The following is a 26117-nucleotide window of genomic DNA, read 5'->3' on the forward strand; positions in this document are numbered from 1 at the left end:
ACAGGTCACACATCTCCTTATATGTCCTTCGACCACTCAAGTCATTGGTAAAGGGGTGACAGGTCACACAGCTCCTTATATGTCCTTCAGACACTCTCAAGTCATTGGTAAAGGGGTGACAGGTCACACAGCTCCTTATATGTCCTTCAATGGTCAATGTGTTCCAGACATGAGGCTCTCACTGAGAAAACTGCTGATAGACTGAGATGGTTGTGTTGATATTCAGCCTCTCTCATGAACCTCTAACAGGCCAACACTGTACAATATATTCATCAAATACATTTATGTGGTTTTAAGTTGAATGCCAAATACTTAGAGCCAGTTTCCCAGACACATTCACAGTGAGTATGCAAATACAGTAGGTACATTCCAATAACATCACAATACATGTTTACAATATATATACAATACATGTTTACAATCTCCTCCAATAGGGTGTCATTTCAGATGGTAGTCCTCGACCCCCTCATCTCCTCCAATAGGGTGTCATTTCAGATGGTAATCCTAGACTCTCCTCATCTCCTCCAATAGGGTGTCATTTCAGATGGTAATCCTAGACTCTCCTCATCTCCTCCAATAGGGTGTCATTTCAGATGGTAATCCTCCACTCCCCTCATCTCCTCCAATAGGGTGTCATTTCATATGGAAGTCCGTTTTCTAATACTCATACTAACCACACTAACCGTACTATTTGTGACGAAACTTTAAGTATATAGTATGCTTATTGGTATGATATAGTTTAGTTTGCCAAAAGTTCCCGGATCTCGTACGTATTCGCCAAAATATTAAATTTACAAGCAGAACACACTAATTCCGTACTTGAGGGCCCATAATGCAATTCTTCATGAAGTGGGCGGGGCTTCACATCGTTTTCAGATTTGAAGAAAATAGTGGAAAGTATGTTGCTGAAGTCCAACGACAGCGGATACAAATTCATTGCTTTAACAAATTTTGACAAATGTTAAGAAAATGTTGAGCAATGTAAGAAAGTAATTACTTTTCAAATAAGTTACCTTACACGTAATGTTGGCTGATAATTTGCTAGCTACGCTGTCCTTACGAACCACACATCATAACATTACAGCTGTATGTACCGGTATGTTAGCTACCTACCTAACGCTACAGTAGTTGGCTACTTATACATCAAACGTGTCAGTATATTAACTACAGGCCAACTAACTACTCAACGTTTATTGACTTGATTATTCCCGTCATTCTTAGCTTAGCTAAATGGTATAGTCGTTGTGTTTTCGTAAATTCTCTCTGTCTCTACTCCGATTTCAGAGCATCTCGCCTGAGAGACCAGAGCGCAGAATAATGAATTTACGAGGCGCTCAACACCCGTTGAATATTTATTTTATTTTATTTATTTTACCTTTATTTAACCAGGTAGGCAAGTTGAGAACAAGTTCTCATTTACAATTGCGACCTGGCCAAGATAAAGCAAAGCAGTTCGACAGATATAACAACACAGAGTTACACATGGAGTAAAACAAACATACAGTCAATAATAAAGTATAAACAAGTCTATATACAATGTGAGCAAATGAGGTGAGAAGGGAGGTAAAGGCAAAAAAAGGCCTTGGTGGCAAGGTAAATACAATATAGCAAGTAAAACACTGGAATGGTAGTTTTGCAATGGAAGAATGTGCAAAGTAGAAATAAAAATAATGGGGTGCAAAGGAGCAAAATAAATAAATAAATTAAATACAGTTGGGAAAGAGGTAGTTGATAGGGCTAAATTATATGTGGGCTATGTACAGGTGCAGTAATCTGTGAGCTGCTCTGACAGTTGGTGCTTAAAGCTAGTGAGGGAGATAAGTGTTTCCAGTTTCAGAGATTTTTGTAGTTCGTTCCAGTCATTGGCAGCAGAGAACTGGAAAGAGAGGCGGCCAAAGAAATAATTGGTTTTGGGGGTGACTAGAGAGATATACCTGCTGGAGCGTGTGCTACAGGTGGGAGATGCTATGGTGACCAGCGAGCTGAGATAAGGGGGGACTTTACCTAGCAGGGTCTTGTAGATGACATGGAGCCAGTGGGTTTGGCGACGAGTATGAAGCGAGGGCCAGCCAACGAGAGCGTACAGGTCGCAATGGTGGGTAGTGTATGGGGCTTTGGTGACAAAACGGATTGCACTGTGATAGACTGCATCCAGTTTGTTGAGTAGGGTATTGGAGGCTATTTTGTAAATTACATCGCCAAAGTCGAGGATTGGTAGGATGGTCAGTTTTACAAGGGTATGTTTGGCAGCATGAGTGAAGGATGCTTTGTTGCGAAATAGGAAGCCAATTCTAGATTTAACTTTGGATTGGAGATGTTTGATATGGGTCTGGAAGGAGAGTTTACAGTCTAACCAGACACCTAAGTATTTGTAGTTGTCCACGTATTCTAAGTCAGAGCCGTCCAGAGTAGTGATGTTGGACAGGCGGGTAGGTGCAGGTAGTGATCGGTTGAAGAGCATGCATTTAGTTTTACTTGTATTTAAGAGCAGTTGGAGGCCACGGAAGGAGAGTTGTATGGCATTGAAGCTTGCCTGGAGGGTTGTTAACACAGTGTCCAAAGAAGGGCCGGAAGTATACAGAATGGTGTCGTCTGCGTAGAGGTGGATCAGAGACTCACCAGCAGCAAGAGCGACCTCATTGATGTATACAGAGAAGAGAGTCGGTCCAAGAATTGAACCCTGTGGCACCCCCATAGAGACTGCCAGAGGTCCGGACAACAGACCCTCAGATTTGACACACTGAACTCTATCAGAGAAGTAGTTGGTGAACCAGGCGAGGCAATCATTTGAGAAACCAAGGCTGTTGAGTCTGCCGATGAGGATGTGGTGATTGACAGAGTCGAAAGCCTTGGCCAGATCAATGAATACGGCTGCACAGTAATGTTTCTTATCGATGGCGGTTAAGATATCGTTTAGGACCTTGAGCGTGGCTGAGGTGCACCCATGACCAGCTCTGAAACCAGATTGCATAGCAGAGAAGGTATGGTGAGATTCAAAATGGTCGGTAATCTGTTTGTTGACTTGGCTTTCGAAGACCTTAGAAAGGCATGGTAGGATAGATATAGGTCTGTAGCAGTTTGGGTCAAGAGTGTCCTCCCCTTTGAAGAGGGGGATGACCGCAGCTGCTTTCCAATCTTTGGGAATCTCAGACGACACGAAAGAGAGGTTGAACAGGCTAGTAATAGGGGTGGCAACAATTTCGGCAGATAATTTTAGAAAGAAAGGGTCCAGATTGTCTAGCCCGGCTGATTTGTAGGGGTCCAGATTTTGCAGCTCTTTCAGAACATCAGCTGAATGGATTTGGGAGAAGGAGAAATGGGGAAGGCTTGGGCGAGTTGCTGTTGGGGGTGCAGTGCTGTTGACAGGGGTAGGAGTAGCCAGGTGGAAAGCATGGCCAGCAGTAGAAAAATGCTTATTGAAATTTTCAATTATGGTGGATTTATCAGTGGTGACAGTGTTTCCTATCTTCAGTGCAGTGGGCAGCTGGAAGGAGGTGTTCTTATTCTCCATGGACTTTACAGTGTCCCAGAACTTTTTTGAGTTAGTGTTGCAAGAAGCAAATTTCTGCTTGAAAAAGCTAGCCTTGGCTTTTCTAACTGCCTGTGTATAATGGTTTCTAGCTTCCCTGAACAGCTGCATATCACGGGGGCTGTTCGATGCTAATGCAGAACGCCATAGGACGTTTTTGTGTTGATTAAGGGCAGTCAGGTCTGGGGAGAACCAAGGGCTATATCTGTTCCTGGTTCTAAATTTCTTGAATGGGGCATGTTTATTTAAGATGGTTAGGAAGGCATTTTTAAAAAATATCCAGGCATCCTCTACTGACGGGATGAGGTCAATATCCTTCCAGGATACCCCGGCCAGGTCGATTAGAAAGGCCTGCTCGCTGAAGTGTTTCAGGGAGCGTTTTACAGTGATGAGAGGAGGTCGTTTGACCGCTGACCCATTACGGATGCAGGCAATGAGGCAGTGATCGCTGAGATCTTGGTTGAAGACAGCAGAGGTGTATTTAGAGGGGAAGTTGGTTAGGATGATATCTATGAGGGTGCCCGTGTTTAAGGCTTTGGGGAGGTACCTGGTAGGTTCATTGATAATTTGTGTGAGATTGAGGGCATCAAGTTTAGATTGTAGGATGGCTGGGGTGTTAAGCATGTTCCAGTTTAGGTCGCCTAGCAGCACGAGCTCTGAAGATAGATGGGGGGCAATCAGTTCACATATGGTGTCCAGAGCACAGCTGGGGGCAGAGGGTGGTCTATAGCAGGCGGCAACGGTGAGAGACTTGTTTTTAGAAAGGTGGATTTTTAAAAGTAGAAGTTCAAATTGTTTGGGTACAGACCTGGATAGTAGGACAGAACTCTGCAGGCTATCTTTGCAGTAAATTGCAACACCGCCCCCTTTGGCAGTTCTATCTTGTCTGAAAATGTTGTAGTTTGGAATTAAAATGTCTGAATTTTTGGTGGTCTTCCTAAGCCAGGATTCAGACACAGCTAGAACATCCGGGTTGGCAGAGTGTGCTAAAGCAGTGAATAGAACAAACTTAGGGAGGAGGCTTCTAATGTTAACATGCATGAAACCAAGGCTATTACGGTTACAGAAGTCGTCAAAAGAGAGCGCCTGGGGAATAGGAGTGGAGCTAGGCATTGCAGGGCCTGGATTCACCTCTACATCGCCAGAGGAACATAGGAGGAGTAGAATAAGGGTGCGACTAAAAGCAATAAGAATTGGTCGTCTAGAACGTCTGGAACAGAGAGTAAAAGGAGGTTTCTGGGGGCGATAAAATAGCATCAAGGTATAATGTACAGACAAAGGTAAGGTAGGATGTGAATACAGTGGAGGTAAACCTAGGTATTGAGTGATGAAGAGAGAGATATTGTCTCTAGAAACATCATTGAAACCAGGAGATGTCATTGCATGTGTGGGTGGTGGAACTAATAGGTTGGATAAGGTATAGTGAGCAGGACTAGAGGCTCTACAGTGAAATAAGCCAATAAACACTAACCAGAACAGCAATGGACAAGACATATTGACATTAAGGAGAGGCATGCTTAGTCGAGTGATCAAAAGGGTCCAGTGAGTGGAGAGGTTGGTTTAGGGTCACGGCGATTTAGACAGCTAGCCAAGCCAACCGGTAGCAAGCTAGCATAGGATGGAGTCTGTTGTTAGCCACCTCTTGCGTTCGGTCAGTAGATTAGTGGGGTTCCGTGTGGTAGAGGGGATTAATCCAAATCACACAACAACAAAAATAAGAACAATAGATATAGTTATAGAGGCCTGAGAAGAAAACATAATAATTCAAATAAATAAATTGTCCGATTGTCTATTCAGATAGCAGCCGGAAAGACAGCTAACGGTTAGCGGGCCGCAGATGGGCGTTCCGGTAACGTTGCGACAGAGGAGCCAGCCGGATCTCCTTCAGGTAGATAACGTCGGCAGTCCGGTTGTGAAGGCCCGGTGGGGCTCCGCGTAGGCAGTGAAACGGGTCCGGATAGGTGACTGCAGCCCAGGAGTGAATGATGGAACTCAGGCGTGATTGACGGAGCTGCCTAGCACCGGAACAATCGATGTTTGCTCCGGAATCGACGAAAGCCGACTGTCACACGGATAGCAGCTAGCTAGCTGTGAGATCCGGGTATGAATGTCCAGAGAGCAGTTGAAATCCAGGGACATGGAGAGAAAAATTGGTCCGGTATATTCCGTTCCGAGCCGCGCTGCGCCGTACAAAACTGGCGATAGATTTTCGATAGATTTTCGAACTAAAGGACAGCCGATGACCACAAACCGTGGTTAGCTTCTGATTAGCTTCTGGGCTAGCTCCTGGCTAGCTTCTGGCTAGCTTCTGGCCAGCCTCCTGGAGTTTCTGGCTAGCTTCCTGAAGGATTGCAGATCTGAGGTAAATAATACTTTTTTATAAATATAAATTGGTGAGGCTGGTTGCAGGAGAGTGTTTAGAAGATGAGTTGATGGAAAATAAAAATAAATGTATGTGAAAAAAGTTGTAAATATATATATATACAGGACACGACAAGACGAGGACAAAAGACGTCTGAACTGCTATGCGATCTTGGATGAGAATATGACCAGTGTCAGTAAACATCGGGGGGAAAAGGCGTAATTAAATTGTTTCCAGCAGCACCAGAAAGCTCAAATCAACCCTACTCCTCTGTCTAAGCGTCCAGATTGAATTTAATAACACACCCAAAGTCGAACAATGTCTAACTAGTAAAGTGTTACGCTAACTAGCTAGCAAGAGGTTGCATAGCAACAGCATCAACTTCCGGTAGAGAAAGCAACAGGCTGGTCGGTTACAGGATACTAAAATGAACTAATAGTATGTAGTATGTACTCATTAAGTATGTAGTATACAGTATACTAAAATGAACTAATAGTATGTAGTATATAATCATTAAGTACAGTGCCTTGCGAAAGTATTCGGCCCCCTTGAACTTTGCGACCTTTTGCCACATTTCAGGCTTAAAACATAAAGATATAAAACTGTATTTTTTGTGAAGAATCAACAACAAGTGGGACACAATCATGAAGTGGAACGACATTTATTGGATATTTCAAACTTTTTGAACAAATCAAAAACTGAAAAATTGGGCGTGCAAAATTATTCAGCCCCCTTAAGTTAATACTTTGTAGCGCCACCTTTTGCTGCGATTACAGCTGTAAGTCGCTTGGGGTATGTCTCTATCAGTTTTGCACATCGAGAGACTGACATTTTTTCCCATTCCTCCTTGCAAAACAGCTCGAGCTCAGTGAGGTTGGATGGAGAGCATTTGTGAACAGCAGTTTTCAGTTCTTTCCACAGATTCTCGATTGGATTCAGGTCTGGACTTTGACTTGGCCATTCTAACACCTGGATATGTTTATTTTTGAACCATTCCATTGTAGATTTTGCTTTATGTTTTGGATCATTGTCTTGTTGGAAGACAAATCTCCGTCCCAGTCTCAGGTCTTTTGCAGACTCCGTCAGGTTTTCTTTGAAAATGGTCCTGTATTTGGCTCCATCCATCTTCCCATCAATTTTAACCATCTTCCCTGTCCCTGCTGAAGAAAAGCAGGCCCAAACCATGATGCTGCCACCACCATGTTTGACAGTGGGGATGGTGTGTTCAGCTGTGTTGCTTTTACGCCAAACATAACGTTTTGCATTGTTGCCAAAAAGTTCAATTTTGGTTTCATCTGACCAGAGCACCTTCTTCCACATGTTTGGTGTGTCTCCCAGGTGGCTTGTGGCAAACTTTAAACAACACTTTTTATGGATATCTTTAAGAAATGTCTTTCTTCTTGCCACTCTTCCATAAAGGCCAGATTTGTGCAATATATGACTGATTGTTGTCCTATGGACAGAGTCTCCCACCTCAGCTGTAGATCTCTGCAGTTCATCCAGACTGATCATGGGCTTCTTGGCTGCATCTCTGATCAGTCTTCTCCTTGTATGAGCTGAAAGTTTAGAGGGACGGCCAGGTCTTGGTAGATTTGCAGTGGTCTGATACTCCTTCCATTTCAATATTATCGCTTGCACAGTGCTCCTTGGGATGTTTAAAGCTTGGGAAATATTTTTGTATCCAAATCCGGCTTTAAACTTCTTCACAACAGTATCTCGGACTTGCCTGGTGTGTTCCTTGTTCTTCATGATGCTCTCTGCGCTTTTAACGGACCTCTGAGACTATCACAGTGCAGGTGCATTTATACGGAGACTTGATTACACACAGGTGGATTGTATTTATCATCATTAGTCATTTAGGTCAACATTGGATCATTCAGAGATCCTCACTGAACTTCTGGAGAGAGTTTGCTGCACTGAAAGTAAAGGGGCTGAATAATTTTGCACGCCCAATTTTTCAGTTTTTGATTTGTTAAAAAAGTTTGAAATATCCAATAAATGTCGTTCCACTTCATGATTGTGTCCCACTTGTTGTTGATTCCTCACAAAAAAATACAGTTTTATATCTTTATGTTTGAAGCCTGAAATGTGGCAAAAGGTCGCAAAGTTCAAAGGGGCCGAATACTTTCGCAAGGCACTCTATGTAGTATACAGTATACTAAAATGAACTAATAGTATGTAGTATATACTCATTAAGTATGTAGTATACAGTATATTAAAATGAACTAATAGTATGTAGTATATACTCATTAAGTATGTAGTATACAGTATACTAAAATGAACTAATAGTATGTAGTATATCCTCATTAAGTATGTAGTATACAGTATACTAAAATGAACTAATAGTATGTAGTATATAATCATTAAGTATGTAGTATACAGTATACTAAAATGAACTAATAGTATGTAGTATATCCTCATTAAGTATGTAGTATACAGTATACTAAAATGAACTAATAGTATGTAGTATATACTCATTAAGTATGTAATATACAGTGTTAGTATGGGTATTCAAACACAGCTCTAGACTCCTCTCACCCTCATCTTGGCACACAAGACTGTCACCTCTAAACCAGAGACAATCACACAAACTCTGACTGTTGTCTATGGTCACACCCTCAAATAGCACCCTCCTCCTTATATAATGTACTGCTTCGCCCTATTCCCTATGGAGTGCACTAATATGACCAGGGCCCATAGGGCTCTCTATAGGGAATAGGATGCCATTTGGGACAGCTTTGGATGATCAGTAAAGGTTGAGGGTCATGCTCAGGGGGTTACCATGGAGATAGAGGAATATGTAGAATTAAAACGGGATGGCCAAACCTACTCCTGGAGAGATGCTACTGGCCGTGCAGGCTTTTACTCCGACCCTGCTCTAGCACACCTGATTCTACTAATCAGTCTAATCAGAACCGTGACTGGCAGAATGGGGTGTGTTAGAGCAGGGCTGAAGCAAAAGCCTGCAGACCCAGTAGCTCTCTGGGAGGAGGGTTGATATTTAGGTTCATACGGCATCAACTAGCATTCTGATTGGTTTACCGGCCATCAACTAGCTTTCTGATTGGTTTACCGGCCATCAACAAGCTTTCTGATTGGAAAATGTTTTTCCTTTTATATTCTTTATATGGTATTTCTGAACAGGTGTGTTATGATCCTAGCAGATGTGTGTATGAATGATCACGTAACAGGTGTGTATGTAACAGGTGTGTTATGATCCTAGCAGACGTGTGTATGAATGATCACGTAACAGGTGTGTATGTAACAGGTGTGTGTACAGTAAACTACCCAGAAACAGAATACATTCTCTTTATCATGTTAAAACTCAAACAGGAGCACTATGGAACCATTTTAGGAACCAAAAACTATATTTAATTGCTTAGAAAAATGTATTGAATTTTATGTGGAAGGCTAAGCCAGACAAAATTAAACGTGCCCATTTAAATAATGAATATGAGTTTGGGGGGCTAAAATTAAAGCTTTAAACCTCTCACTAAAATCTTCCCTCATACATAAATTATAATTAATTAAACCCAAAATGGTTCTCCAGTAGATTAAGAAAATCTCATCCTTTGTTTAAAAATAGTTTTTTGCCTTTATACAGATTACAACTTCTCATGTCTGACTAATTGAAAATTACATTTTGTTAAAAGTACCGCCCTTTCTTCAACAAGCCATACAAAGCTGGTTACAATTTCAGTTTTATACTCCGTAAAAGGTAGAAAAAAATAGTTCAACAAATGTAATGGTTAAACTCAAATATATTTAAGATTAATTTAAAAAAAAAAACATTCTTTATGAATAAAAAAAAAATTGTATTATATTTATTTATGATATTATGAATAGAAATTGAGTTGTCACATATGCAGTTATTGAAAATATATCAGAATGTCTGTTCAATCCACATTTACAACCCACTTACTGCAGCACTACTTTAAAATGGAGGAGGCAAGTGGAAAAGGGAGAAGGTACTTGTTTGTCTGCCATATAGGGGGCAGCGTTTTCACTTTAAATGAGTGCCCAAAGTGAACTGCCTCCTACTCTGTCCCAGATGCTAATATGTGCATATGATTATTACTATTGGATAGAAAACACTCTAAAGTTTCTAAAACTGTTTGAATGATGTCTGTGAATATAACAGAACTCATATGGCAGGCAAAGCCCAAACAGGAAGTGGGAATTCTGAGGCTGGTCGATTTTCAACTCATCGCCTATTGAAATCCCAGTGGGATATGGATCTGTTTGCACTTCCTACGCCTTCCACTAGATGTCAACAGTCTGTAGATCATTGAATGAAGCTTCTACTGTGATGTTGAGTCGGATAAGAGCTGTTTGAGTCAGTGGTCTGGCAGAGTGCCAGGTCCTGGTCACGCGCATTCCAAATTATATCGACTTGCGTTCCATTATTTCTATAGACACAAAGGAATTCTCTGGTTGGAACGTTATTGAATATTTAGGATAACAACATCCTAAAGATTGATTCTATAGTTAGTTTGACAAGTTTATTCGACCTGTAATATAATTTTTTTTTTAGTTTTCGTCCGACGTTCGCCTGGACCTGCACGAGCGTTTGGATGTGTGTACTAAACGCGCTAACAAAAGTAGCTACTTGGACATAAATAATGGACATTATCGAACAAAACAACAATTTATTGTGGAACTAGGATTCCTGGGAGTGCATTCTGATGAAGATCAAAGGTAAGGGAATATTTATCATGTAGTTTCCTATTTCTGTTGACACCAACATGGCGGAGAATTTATTTTTCTGGTTGCTTTTTGGACTTGGCGGTGATCTAACATAATCATATGTTGTGTTTTAGCTATAAAACGTTTTTAAATCGGACATGATGGGTAGATTAACAAGATGTTTATCTTTCATTTGCTCTATTGGACTTGTTAATGTGTGAAAGTTACATATTTAAAAAAAATATTTTTGAATTTTCCTCGCTGCCTTTTAAGCGGAATGTTGTCGCTAGCGGAACGTGTGTCCTAGACAGGTTAAAGATACAAATTGTCTGAAAGGAACTGGCATAAATGGAAAAATATACCAGTTTCATCTGAGGGCAAACATGTTGACAGCTGCGACAAAAAATACATGGGAGGAGATTTTCGATTTACCAATTCCATGGCACATGGTTTATGAACTGGTACAAAAAAAAAAACAACACTTAATTCAACGAGTTTTTCAATTTAAATGATTATATAAAATTATTGCCACTAACAGAATGCTATATATATGGGGCAACAATGCAACAATCTCAGCTCTGTAGATATTGTTGCGAAGAGACAGAATAAATAGATAATTTATTCTGGTATTGCCCTGATGTAGCTAGTTTCTGGTCATAGGTTCAGGAATGGTTAGAAAATCACATGCACTTAAAATGAACCTTACAAATAGCAGTGTTGGGCGATAATAATATAATAATACTATATAATAATTGTATATAATATATATATAATAATATATAATATAATATATAATAATACTATATAATATATACTATATAATATATACACTATATAATAATACTATATAATAATATATAATATAATATATAATATATACTATATAATAATATATAATATATAATAATACTATATAATATATACTATATAATATATACACTATATAATATATACACTATATAATATATACACTATATAATAATACTATATAATAATATATAATATAATATATAATATATACTATATAATAATATATAATATATAATAATACTATATAATATATACTATATAATATATACACTATATAATATATACACTATATAATATATACACTATATAATAATACTATATAATAATATATAATATAATATATAATATATACTATATAATAATATATAATATATAATAATACTATATAATATATACTATATAATATATACACTATATAATATATACACTATATAATATATACACTATATAATATATACTATATACACTATATAATAATACTATATAATAATATATAATATAATATATAATATATACTATATAATAATACTATATAATAAATAATATATACTATATAATAATATATAATATATAATAATACTCGCAGGAAAGGTTTTCATCTTCAGCTCACAGTATGTGGATACTATACGATTAGAAAGATTCAAACATTGAGTAAAACATCACAGCTCAATAAAAAAATATATATGGCACAGGCAAATGTGTGTGTATACATGTATATGTATGTATGTGTAGTAAAAAAAACTGTGGAAAAAAGAAGAAGAGGGTGGTGGAGGTTGCTGCATTTTTTGACAAAAGATTTACAGCCCAGTCAGATCAGGGGTGTATTCATTAGTCACCCACAGTAGCACAGCGTTTTGAAAACAAAATAGTTGTTGCAAATAGTTGGATTTTTTTTATATTTTGGACAAATTCAGGTAGGTCCCTACCCTGTTTTGGGGGGGGGGGGGGGGGGGGGGGAAGCATTCAGGGTAAAACATTGAATAGGCGTGTTGATCTAGGAGTAGGTCTCCCCAGTCCATATGATTCCAATTATTATTCTTATATTCAATGTTTTTACACAACACTGTGTCTCCATAACATTTGTACAGTTATTTTTGTATTTTGGTACCCCAACACTGTTACTATCTATTCTACCATTAGGTTGGTACCCTAACACTGTAACTATCTATTCTACCATTAGGTTGGTACCCTAACACTGTAACTATCTATTCTACCATTAGGTTGATACCCCGACACTGTTACTATCTATTCTACCATTAGGTTGATACCCCAACACTGTAACTATCTATTCTACCATTAGGTTGATACCCCAACACTGTAACTATCTATTCTACCATTAGGTTGGTACCCTAACATTGATCTGAAGCTGTGAACAAAGACATTGGTCCAGCTCCCCAAGAAGGTTGATCATCCTGGAACACGACTCAGTTCCTTTTCTCAACACCATGTCGATGATGTCACGTGCCTTCTCTGCCCTCTCAGCGATTACCTTCACTGACTCCATTTCCTCCTGGTTGATGACTGTGTGTTGCAGGAGTCTTTCCAGAAGACCATCCAGGACAGGTCTTGACACTCGTTTCACAAACTCCGTCCGTACAGAACGCAGCTGCTGCTCTGCAGAACCAGTCAGACTGCTCTCAGCCGGACGCCCTGCCCCCAACACAGCACCTGAGAGAGTCAGGTTACAAAATAACGACATTTGTTCATTCACATTTCAGTCATATAGAAACAGACTTCATTCAAAGTGACCTACAATAAAAGCCTAAATTATATTGTTGAATATTTGCATTGAGAACCTATTCTCGAACAATAACGACCTGCATCAATGAACACATCACACCACTACTGTTTCAATCATATTCGGTTCCACAGACATAGACAAAGAGGCTGGGGCATTCAGAACCAGGCTAATCTACATCAGGTCCTGGAGGAGATGTCATTGGGGCATTCAGAACCAGGCTAATCTACATCAGGTCCTGGAGGAGATGTCATTGGGGCATTCAGAATCAGGATAATCTACATCAGGTCCTGGAGGAGATGCCATTGGGGTATTCAGAACCAAGCTAATCTACATCAAGTCCTGGAGGAGATGTCATTAGGGCATTCAGAACCAGGCTAATCTACATCAAGTCCTGGAGGAGATGTCATTGTTCTTGAAGACAGTCTTTTATAATCAGGACTAGTCCAGGTCCTACAGTAAACCATGTTGACTGACCCTCAAGTCATTGGTTTGTATCTCTCATGTTTACTTACTAGTTGAATGGGTGTCAGTGATGTATTGATCTGAAAGAAACAGAAATAGGTTATATCACTCTAAACAGCATCGGTCAGAAAATAACAGTTATGATTGAAATATTCTCCTACCTGCTTGTAGCATATCTCTCCACGCTGTCTTCTCATCATCCCCGATTAACTCCATCTCAATGTCCACCCCTGTGTTTCCCATTATCATCTTACAACAGCTTGGTGTGGTGTCTGCAGGTAACAGCTGAATCTTCTGTAGGAGGCCATATGGTGCAACGATTGAGACAACAGAGGGAAATAGAATGATATTCCAGTTATTCACATTGTCATGACTGGCTGAGGATCCAAGGCCTCAGATCAGCTTGGCAAATGGCTGACAGATAGCCAGACCTCTTTCCCAGAGGAAGGCCGGGTTTTGACACCTTAACACCCGGTCATGAATTAGTCAGGGGGGAAATCTCCCGCTCTTCAGGAATACCTTTGTCCTCCAGGAAACTTTTCCCGCCAAAACTATAAAAACTTCATTAACAAACAAAGGAATATCTTTATCTTTGTCGAAAAAGAGTGACTATTGGAACAATATTTTAATGATAGAAATGTGAGGAATGGTCGGTGGGGGGGGGATCTAAAGAATAATCATGTCATATTGTTTATTATTTTGTGATGTCAATAAAAACTTCATTATCTTTCACACTGTCAGGTTTACATCCTTTACGTTGTGTAGGAAATATGAAGAACAATGAAACTATTTTTTGTTAAGATAGGAATGTTATATTAGTTTTCTAAGGAGATCATAGTTTTTCGTGTCCGTTGCACATAAAACTAAGCGACGCCCCCAAATGACGTCAGAAGAGTGTGTCATTGTGATGGAAACGCCCCTTTCTGGCCAGAGATCTTAAAAGGACTGACTAAGAATTAACATATGGGACCAGCAGACGGACAGCGTGAGCTGAACGTTCCCGAAAATGGTTGGAAACTCTGAAAAAATCAACACGAGGTGAGAAGATAAACCTCCACTACGAGTCCAGAAACATTCAGTCTGCAGCTGTAACATGTGGTCCTAGAACTTTGACTAAAAGACACGAGGTGGGAAGGAAGAAATCCCATCTCAGACAATCACTGGTGCATCTCAGTCTGCTCTATTTGAACCCTCCACTACCAGAGAAGTTCTACAACTAAAAAGGACATTGTGACCTCTGGTGGACAAGCTGAGCCTTACACCGAAGCGTGAACCACAACGACCCCGCCCCTATAGAGTTGATTGGTTAAAACAGAGATACGACAAACAAAGACATCTACACCTAAATATATACATTGCATTACATTGCTTGGGGTGCTACGTACTCTGATTACTGTGAGCGTAGTTTCCAAATGTATCCAAGTGTTGACTCTCTTTTGTCTCTCCCTCTATCTTTCTCCATCCCCTTTCCTTTCCATTGTGTAAAAAGCCGTCATATCGTTTCAGTCCACTAGGGATTTTCATCTCATGTAAGTGTATTCTGTGTTATTATTTAGTTAGTTAGTCAAATAAATTAAATTAAATAAATTGGTGAATGATCAGAAAGGGTTCTTGCAGATTCAAGAGGTCTGCAACGTTCAGAATGAGACTGATATGAGGTAATGATTGATAAGTGACTTATCGAGAGACATATATCTTCTTGAGTTTAATTCAGGAGATGGTAACTCTAAACATCTTCCGTGGTGCCCCAATTTCCTAATGAGTTAATTGCTACATGATTCATCTTCTATTTTTAGAAATTTCTTAATCGGGTAACAAATAAACATAGTTGATTCAATAAATAACAGTCATCACATTAATGATGATGTCACGCCATGACATATACAAAATGACAGATTCATGTCCTCAGCCTGCTAAAATTGTACCTCTGGATTGATGGAGGTGGAGAGGGGATTCTTGAGTGCAAACCAATTGTTCAGCTTTAAGGACCCGTTTGGACTTGACAGGAGAAATTCAGAATATCCTTGGGACAGCTGATTTTTCTCCCGGTCCTGAACAGCCTACAAAATGAGCAATGTAGTAGTCAGTCAGAAGAATTCACACAATTTGCAGCTAACTGAGATAAATGTTGCTCATAGTTTCTATTGTATTACACATTTTAATGTTAGTGCCTCACCTCTTTCTGACTGGAGTTTCTGAGGAGCAGGTACAGCCTTGAAATTACTGTTGACCTTTTTACTGCCAAATAGAGGATCACGTCACAGTGGACATCTACGTTCCAACAGGCGATTTTGTTCAGTACAACAGAGACCGATGAGGACTTGGGATGGAGAATCTTAGCATGGAATCTGGTGACCTCATGCACTTCCTCTAAAGACACTCCATGTTCCTCTACATGAAGAATCTTCATCTCATTCCTCAGGGAAGGTTTGGTCCCTGAACAACACAATACAAAGGAGACAGAAAGACAAATATTGTATTATTCATCCAACTAAAACACAAAGAATATGCAGTACCAGATCACAGTAAACTCAAACTCCCAGAATAGTTCATTCATTCAGGAAGTGAAACTCAGTTACATAGAAATAGTATTCAGAAAGACATTTCCATGTGGTTTTACCTAAACAGACAAAGTGTGGCAGATGAACTTCCTCCAGTTCACCTAACTCCATGGTGATGTCCAGCAATGGACCACCTTGTGTGTACCGCATGTCTTTCAGAAGTTGACTGTAGGGTTCCCAGTTCCTGAGGTGATACTTCAGAATGACATCTCTCTCACACAACCAGCGGAGCCCAGACACTGTGCACTCATAACTCCCTTTGGGTGTCCTGTGTCTGAGAGCAACAACAAGATATGGTAGAGAGGGTCAATGGTCAAATGGAGAGGTTGGATTAGAAGACTATTCCCAAAGGTAATGGGGAAATACACTAGCAAGTGGAATGAAATGTTAAAAGTAGTTATTTTACCTGAACATTGTCCCTCCCTGGACAGTGGAAGTCAAGGGTTCAATCTGAAGCCAGTGTGTGGAGTCCTGAACAAGGACAAGCATGTCAGTAATACATATGGGGCGTTCTTTGGTATCTTTGGTATTTTTCTCCGGTAAAGACAATAACGATTCTCCGTCTTAAATTTTATAATTTATTTACGTATTAGGGTACCTAAAGTTTGATTATAAACGTTGTTTGACTTGTTTGGATAAGAATATTAGTAACGTTTGGGATTTGTTTTTGTATGCATTTTGATGGAGGGAAACTGGGTGGATTATTGACTGAAGCGCGCCAGCTAAACTGAGTTTTATGGATATAAAGAAGGACATTATTGAACAAAAGGACCATTTGTGACAGAAGAAGATCATCGAAGGCATTTTTATATCGCTATTTCTGACTTTCACCTGCCTGGTTAAAATATGTTTTTCATGTGTTTGTATGCGGGGCGCTGTCCTCAGATAATCGCATGGTGTGCTTTCGCCGTAAAGCCTTTTTGAAATCTGACACAGCGGCTGGATTAACAAGAAGTTAAGCTTTATTTTGATGTATTACACTTGTGATTTTATGATTTTTTATGTTAAATATTTATAATTCTGTAGTTTGAATTTCGCGCTCTGAAATTTCACCGGCTGTTGGCCAGGTGGGACACTACCGTTTTAAACAGTCTAATGACAAAATATGAAAACAGCTAAAAATCCTGCATGCCTACAAGCAGAACACAGGACTGTCTATATCCCAGCATGAATGGTTGGTCAGTACACACCTGGCTTGGAGACTGTGTTTATATTACTAAAGCAGAACACAGGACTGTCTATATCCCAGTATGAATGGTTGGTCAGTACACAACCTGGCTTTGAGACTGTGCCTGACTCCTGCAGGTATGTAAAAGTAAGAATTGACATTATGACTTACCTCAACATGGTCACAAGTCTTACAGCTCTGAGGAATCCCTGAAGTCAAAAGTAGTTATTTAAAATGGACAATCTCATGTAATAATGAATTAATAATGATTAAATAGACTTGTAATAAAAATTAATATAAGTGAGCAACAGTCTCAGAATGTACACTCATTAGCAGACCATAATCTGACATAAGTGTTATATTAATTAATGTTTGTGGAAGCAGGACAACATCGTTCTGGTCCATGTTTTGGAGATGTTGGGGTCTGATTTCTGGTAGATCCTAGGATGAAAGCTTAAAGGTAGAGTCAGCTAAATGATGATGTATGAGCAGCACCACAGATATTGTGATGAGCAAGATGCCTGACTTCTCTCTCATACAGTCACACACAGTATCTACCCATGTGCGTGGGTTCTCTTCACTCTCTTACAGTGTGGTAGTCACGGGACCAAAGCAGCATAGAAGTTTAGCATTGTGTTACAACGCTCGTAGTTGTTGTAGAAAATTGACCCACTATGCTGTTTACTTTGTGCATCTACGTCATATTGCTGACTCTACCTTTAATTTTTTTTTGACCAAATAGATCATGATTGTGTTCCTTGCCTGGGAATCAACTATAATGAACGCTTTAAAAATATTTTCATAAACAATTATCAGATTCAAATCGTATCTGCATTGAATACAACAGTAGTAGTAGACCTTACTGTGAAATGCTTACTTACAAGCCCTTAACAAACAGTGCAGTTTAAGGAAATAGAGTTTAGTATATTTAGTAAATATTTTCTTAAGTAAAAAATAAAGTAACATAACAATAACGAGGCACGGTACAGGTTAGTCAAGGTCACTTGTACATGTAGGGGTAAAGTGACTATGCATAGACAATGAATAGAGAGTAGCAGCAGTGTAAAAATAAACAGGGGGGGGGTCAAAGTAAATAGACCGGGTGGCAATTTGATTAATTGTTCAGCAGTCTTATAGCTTGGGAGTAGAAGCTGTTAAGGAGCCTTTTGGACCTAGACTTGGTGCTCCGGTACTGCTTGCCGTGCGGTAGCAGAGAGAAGAGTCTATGACTTGGGTGACTTGAGTCTAAACATTTTTGGGTTCTTCCTCTGACACCGCCTGGTATAGAGGTCCTGGATGGCAGGAAACTTGGCCCCAGTGATGTACTGGGCCGTATGCACAACCCTCTGTAGTGCCTTATGGTCAGACACCGAGCAGTTGCCATATCAGGCGGTGATGCAACCGATCAGGATGCTCGATGGTGCAGCTGTAAAACTTTTTGAGGATCTGAAGACCCACGCCAAATCGTTTCAGTCTCCTGAGGGGGAAAAGGTGTTGTCGTGCCCTCTTCACAACTGTCTTGGTGTGTTTGGACCATGATAGTTTGTTGGTGATGTGGACACCAAGGAACTTGAAGCTCTCAACCTGCTCCATTACAGCCCTGTCGATGAGAATGGAGGCGTGCTCGGTCCTCTTTTTCCTGTAGTCCACAATCATCTCCTTTGTCTTGATCACGTTGAGGGAGAGGTTGTTGGCCTGGCACCACACTGACAGGTCTTTGACCTCCTCCTTTATAGGCTGTCTCATCGTTGTCTCAGATCAGGCCTACCACTGTTGTATCGTCAGCAAACTTAATAATGGTGTTGGAGTTGTGCTTGGCCACGCAGTCGTGGGTGAACAGGGAGTACAGGAGGGGAATAAGCACGCACCCCTTAGGGGGACCGGTGTTGAGGATCAGCGGGTTGGATGTGTTGTTGTCTACCCTCACCACCTGCGGGAGGCCGTCAGGAAGTCCAGCATCCAGTTGTGGAGGGAGGCGTTTAGTCCCAGGGTCCGTAACTTAGTGATGAGCTTTGAGGGCACTATGGTATTGAACGCTGAGCTGTAGTCAATGAATAGCATTCTCACATAGGTTTTCCTTTTGTCCAGGTGGGAAAAGGCAGTGTGGAGTGCAATAGAGATTGCATCATCTGTGGATCTGCTGGGGCGGTATGCAGACTGGAGTGGGTCTAGGGTTTCTGGGATAATGGTGTTGATGTGAGCCATGACCAGCCTTTCAAAGCACTTCATGGATACCGACATGAATGCTAAGGGGCAGTAGTCATTTAGGCAGGTTACTTTCACCTTCTTGGGCACAGGGACAATGGTGGTCTGCTTGAAACATGTGGGTATTACAGACTCGGTCAGGGAGAGGTTGAAAATGTCAGTGCAGACATTTGCCATTTGGTCTGCACATGCTGAGTAGACGCTCTGGTAATTCGTCTGGCACCGCGGCCTTGTGAATGTTGACCTGTTTAAAGGTCTTGCTCATGTCGGCTACGGAGAGCGTGATCACACAGTCATCCGGAACAGTTGGTGCTCTCATGCATGCTTCAGTGTTGCTTGCCTCGAAGCGAGCATAAAAGGCATGTAGCTCGTCTGGTAGGCTTGCGTCACTGGGCAGCTCGCAGCTGGGTTTCCCTTTGTAGTCCGTAAGAGTTTGCAAGCCCTGTCACATACGACGAACGTCAGAGCCGGTGTAGTAGGATTCAATCTTAGTCCTGTATTGAGGCTTTGCCTGTTTGATGGTTAGTCTGAGGCCATAGCGGGATTTCTTATAAGCTTCCCGGGTTAGTGTCCTGCTCCTTGAAAGCGGCAGCTCTAGCCTTTAGCTCGGTGCGGATGTTGCCTGTAATCCATGGCTTCTGGTTGGGGTATGTACGAACAGTCACTGTGGGGATGACGTCCTCAATGCACTTATTGATAAAGCCAGTGACTGATGTGGTGTATTACTCAACGCCATTGGATGAAACACGAAACATATTAGCATACAATAATCTGACATTAGTGTCACATTAATTAATGTTTGTGGAAGCAGGAAACAACATCGTTCTGGTCCATGTTTTGTAGATGTTGGGGGTCTGATTTCTGGTAGATTCTAGGATGAGAGCTTAAAGGTAGAGTCAGCTAAATGATGATGTACGAGCAGCACCACAGATATTGCGATGAGCAAGATGCCCCACTTCTCTCTCACACAGTCACACACAGTATCTGCCCATGTGCAAGTGTTCTCTTCACTCTCTTACAGAATGTTTGTCACGGGACCAAAACAGCAGAGAAGTTTAGCCTTGCTCTCCAATGTTCTTAGTTGTTGGAGAAATTGACCCACTATGCTGTTTACTTTGTGCATCTACGTCATATCGCTGACTCTACCTTTAAGTCATAATCATGATTGTGTTCCTTGCCTGGGATTCAAGTATAATGAACGCTTTAAAACTATTTTCATTTTAAAACAATTAAAATCAGTTAACACTCACATTTCTCAGGTCCAGGCTTGATACAACTCTCTCCATCATGGTCTCTGGTGTCCTCAGGTCCAGGCTTGACACAACTCTCTCCACCATGGTCTCTGGTGTTCTCAGGTCCAGGCTTGACACAACTCTCTCCAACATGGTCTCTGGTGTTCTCAGGTCCAGACTTGATACAACTCTCTCCACCATGGTCTCTGGTGTTCTCAGGTCCAGGCTTGATACAACACTCTCCACCATGGTCTCTGGTGTCCTCAGGTCCAGGCTTGATACAACTCTCTCCACCATGGTCTCTGGTGTCCTCAGGTCCAGGCTTGATACAACTCTCTCCACCATGGTCTCTGGTGTTTGTAAAGCAAAAAGATGTGAATAAACTAAATACAACTTATAAAGGCTTTATATAGTATACATAGTCATAAGAACTATAAAGGGTGTATAAAGGGTGACAGACTAGCTCCCTATGTAGGGTGCATTGCCTAAATGTGACATAACCCACTATGTCACCTTCCATAGAGTCAATAATGATGGTGACATTACAGGTGACATGCTTATCTTGATGAAAGCCCCTAGAGATGTGAAGTCACCAGGTATCATGAGTTACATTCCCCCCTAGAGATGAAGTCACAGACTAGCTCCCTATGTAGGGTGCATTGCCTAAATGTGACATAACCCACTATGTCACCTTCCATAAAGTGATGATGGTGACATTACAGGTGACATTTAATTAGGCAAGTCAGTTCAGAAAAAAAATCTTATTTACAACGACTGCCTACACCGGCCAAACCCTCCCCTAACCCGGATGACGCTGGACTAATTGTGCGCACCCCTATGGCACTCTCAATCACCGCCGGATGTGATAAAGCCCGGGATCTAACCCGGGTCTGTAGTGACACAGCTGTTTAAGGTACTGCATGTCAGTGCTATATGTGTCACTAAAATATCTTCAATATGCGCCTCGGAATGGGATAAGGACGCGCGCAGTTGCGTCCCCGACGTGTCGGTATTCACTTGTAGCCTGTGAGAATGACTCGATGACATGACTGAGGGTCATGTGAGTGAGAGGTAGTTCTGCACGCAGCCGGGAGAATTGAATTATAATTATAATACTCACCCAAGGGCACAACGGCCACTGGCCGACAAAAAGGCATGGATGTTTTTTCAGGGCGCATTACCCGGGAAATTAGAGAAATGATCAAGTGCTTGTCAATTTGTGAATGAGAGACTGATGAAGTGTGTCAACACATGAGACTTTTTAGAGTCGCATCATGCAGCCGTAGAATGTATTAACAATCTAAACATACAGCCCAACGTTTGTATCACAACAAAAAGTAGAATAAATATATTAATAATAATAATAATAATAATAATAATATGTAAATTAAGCAAATAGGACTTCCTGTTTCTTTGTTAACCGCTCAACACAGAATAGGACTTCCTATTGTGATGGTGTAGGTAGACTATATTACATGGATTTATTGTGATAGTGTAGGTAGACTATATTACATGGATTTATTGTGATGGTGTAGACTATATTACATGGATTTATTGTGATGGTGTAGACTATATTACATGGATTTATTGTGATAGTGTAGGTAGACTATATTACATGGATTTATTGTGATGGTGTAGTTAGACTATATTACATGGATTTATTGTGATGGTGTAGTTAGACTATATTACATGGATTTATTGTGATGGTGTAGACTATATTACATGGATTTATTGTGATGGTGTAGACTATATTACATGGATTTATTGTGATGGTGTAGGTAGACTATATTACATGGATTTATTGTGAAGGTGTAGACTATATTACATGGATTTATTGTGATGGAGTAGGTAAACTATATTACATGGATTTATTGTGATGGTGTAGACTATATTACATGGATTTATTGTGATGGTGTAGGTAGACTATATTACATGGATTTATTGTGATGGTGTAGACTATATTACATGGATTTATTGTGATGGTGTAGACTATATTACATGGATTTATTGTGATGGTGTAGACTATATTACATGGATTTATTGTGATGGTGTAGACTATATTACATGGATTTATTGTGATGGTGTAGTTAGACTATATTACATGGATTTATTGTGATGGTGTAGACTATATTACATGGATTTATTGTGATGGTGTAGACTATATTACATGGATTTATTGTGATGGTGTAGACTATATTACATGGATTTATTGTGATGGTGTGGGTAGGCTATATTACATGGATTTATTGTGATGGTGTAGACTATATTACATGGATTTATTGTGATGGTGTGGGTAGGCTATATTACATGGATTTATTGTGATGGTGTGGGTAGGCTATATTACATGGATTTATTGTGATGGTGTAGACTATATTACATGGATTTATTGTGATGGTGTAGACTATATTACATGGATTTATTGTGATGGTGTAGGTAGACTATATTACATGGATTTATTGTGATGGTGTAGACTATATTACATGGATTCATTGTGATGGTGTAGGTAGACTATATTACATGGATTTATTGTGAAGGTGTAGACTATATTACATGGATTTATTGTGATGGTGTAGACTATATTACATGGATTTATTGTGATGGTGTAGACTATATTACATGGATTTATTGTGATGGTGTAGGTAGACTATATTACATGGATTTATTGTGATGGTGTAGACTATATTACATGGATTTATTGTGATGGTGTAGACTATATTACATGGATTTATTGTGATGGTGTAGACTATATTACATGGATTTATTGTGATGGTGTAGACTATATTACATGGATTTATTGTGATGGAGTAGGTAAACTATATTACATGGATTTATTGTGATGGTGTAGACTATATTACATGGATTTATTGTGATGGTGTAGGTAGACTATATTACATGGATTTATTGTGATGGTGTAGGTAGACTATATTACATGGATTTATTGTGATGGTGTAGGTAGACTATATTACATGGATTTATTGTGATGGTGTAGACTATATTACATGGATTTATTGTGATGGTGTAGGTAGACTATATTACATGGATTTATTGTGATGGTGTAGACTATATTACATGGATTTATTGTGATGGTGTAGGTAGACTATATTACATGGATTTATTGTGATGGTGTAGACTATATTACATGGATTTATTGTGATGGTGTAGACTATATTACATGGATTTATTGTGATGGTGTAGGTAGACTATATTACATGGATTTATTGTGATGGTGTAGACTATATTACATGGATTTATTGTGATGGTGTAGACTATATTACATGGATTTATTGTGATGGTGTAGGTAGACTATATTACATGGATTTATTGTGATAGTGTAGGTAGACTATATTACATGGATTTATTGTGATGGTGTAGGCAGACTATATTACATGGATTTATTGTGATGGTGTAGGTAGACTATATTACATGGATTTATTGTGATGGTGTAGACTATATTACATGGATTTATTGTGATGGTGTAGACTATATTACATGGATTTATTGTGATGGTGTAGACTATATTACATGGATTTATTGTGATGGTGTAGACTATATTACATGGATTTATTGTGATGGTGTAGACTATATTACATGGATTTATTGTGATGGTGTAGACTATATTACATGGATTTATTGTGATGGTGTAGGTAGACTATATTACATGGATTTATTGTGATGGTGTAGACTATATTACATGGATTTATTGTGATGGTGTAGGGAGACTATATTACATGGATTTATTGTGATGGTGTAGACTATATTACATGGATTTATTGTGATGAGTAGGTAGACTATATTACATGGATTTATTGTGATGGTGTAGACTATATTACATGGATTTATTGTGATGGTGTAGGTAGACTATATTACATGGATTTATTGTGATGGTGTAGGTAGACTATATTACATGGATTTATTGTGATGGTGTAGGTAGACTATATTACATGGATTTATTGTGATGGTGTAGGTAGACTATATTACATGGATTTATTGTGATGGTGTAGACTATATTACATGGATTTATTGTGATGGTGTAGACTATATTACATGGATTTATTGTGATGGTGTAGACTATATTACATGGATTTATTGTGATGGTGTAGACTATATTACATGGATTTATTGTGATGGTGTAGACTATATTACATGGATTTATTGTGATGGTGTAGGTAGACTATATTACATGGATTTATTGTGATGGTGTAGGTAGACTATATTACATGGATTTATTGTGATGGTGTAGGTAGACTATATTACATGGATTTATTGTGATGGTGTAGGTAGACTATATTACATGGATTTATTGTGATGGTGTAGGTAGACTATATTACATGGATTTATTGTGATGGTGTAGGTAGACTATATTACATGGATTTATTGTGATGGTGTAGGTAGACTATATTACATGGATTTATTGTGATGGTGTAGACTATATTACATGGATTTATTGTGATGGTGTAGACTATATTACATGGATTTATTGTGAAGGTGTAGACTATATTACATGGATTTATTGTGATGGTGTAGGTAGACTATATTACATGGATTTATTGTGATGGTGTAGGGAGACTATATTACATGGATTTATTGTGATGGTGTAGACTATATTACATGGATTTATTGTGATGGTGTAGGTAGACTATATTACATGGATTTATTGTGATGGTGTAGGTAGACTATATTACATGGATTTATTGTGATGGTGTAGGGAGACTATATTACATGGATTTATTGTGATGGTGTAGGTAGACTATATTACATGGATTTATTGTGATGGTGTAGACTATATTACATGGATTTATTGTGATGGTGTAGGCTATATTACATGGATTTATTGTGATGGTGTAGGTAGTCTATATTACATGGATTTATTGTGAAGGTGTAGACTATATTACATGGATTTATTGTGATGGTGTAGGTAGACTATATTACATGGATTTATTGTGATGGTGTAGGTAGACTATATTACATGGATTTATTGTGATGGTGTAGGTAGACTATATTACATGGATTTATTGTGATGGTGTAGGTAGACTATATTACATGGATTTATTGTGAAGGTGTAGACTATATTACATGGATTTATTGTGATGCTGTAGACTATATTACATGGATTCATTGTGATGGTGTAGACTATATTACATGGATTTATCGTGATGGTGTAGGTAGACTATATTACATGGATTTATTGTGATGGTGTAGGTAGACTATATTACATGGATTTATTGTGATGGTATAGGTAGACTATATTACATGGATTTATTGTGATGGTGTAGGGAGACTATATTACATGGATTTATTGTGATGGTGTAGACTATATTACATGGATTTATTGTGAAGGTGTAAACTATATTACATGGATTT

At 39.3% G+C, this 26117-nt stretch overlaps 1 protein-coding gene across 6 annotated transcripts in view; it reads right to left on the reverse strand.

Moving 5' to 3' along the window:
• The window catches only part of LOC110528613 (NACHT, LRR and PYD domains-containing protein 1 homolog), a 64494-nt gene that overhangs the window by 34933 nt on the left and 3444 nt on the right, over positions 1-26117 (reverse strand). Inside the window, exons 3-11 of one of the 6 annotated variants that reach the window (XM_090188303.1) lie at positions 20775-21058; positions 17491-17528; positions 16558-16622; positions 16211-16425; positions 15767-16026; positions 15516-15650; positions 13752-13884; positions 13641-13670; positions 12255-13055 (exon numbers count right to left, since the gene is read on the reverse strand). In XM_090188303.1, coding sequence (XP_090044429.1) covers positions 12724-13055; positions 13641-13670; positions 13752-13884; positions 15516-15650; positions 15767-16026; positions 16211-16425; positions 16558-16622; positions 17491-17528; positions 20775-21058 — 1492 coding nt within the window. In that variant the 3' untranslated portion in view covers positions 12255-12723. Of the gene's footprint in view, positions 1-12254; positions 13056-13640; positions 13671-13751; positions 13885-15515; positions 15651-15766; positions 16027-16210; positions 16426-16557; positions 16623-17490; positions 17529-20774; positions 21107-26117 lie in introns of those variants that run through there. The other 5 variants (XM_090188301.1, XM_090188305.1, XM_090188304.1 and 2 more) reach the window with 5 other exon arrangements.

The sequence above is a fragment of the Oncorhynchus mykiss genome, chromosome 10 (assembly GCF_057628025.1).
Source record: "Oncorhynchus mykiss isolate SJ-2025 chromosome 10, ASM5762802v1, whole genome shotgun sequence".
Classification (NCBI taxonomy): Eukaryota; Metazoa; Chordata; class Actinopteri; order Salmoniformes; family Salmonidae; genus Oncorhynchus; species Oncorhynchus mykiss.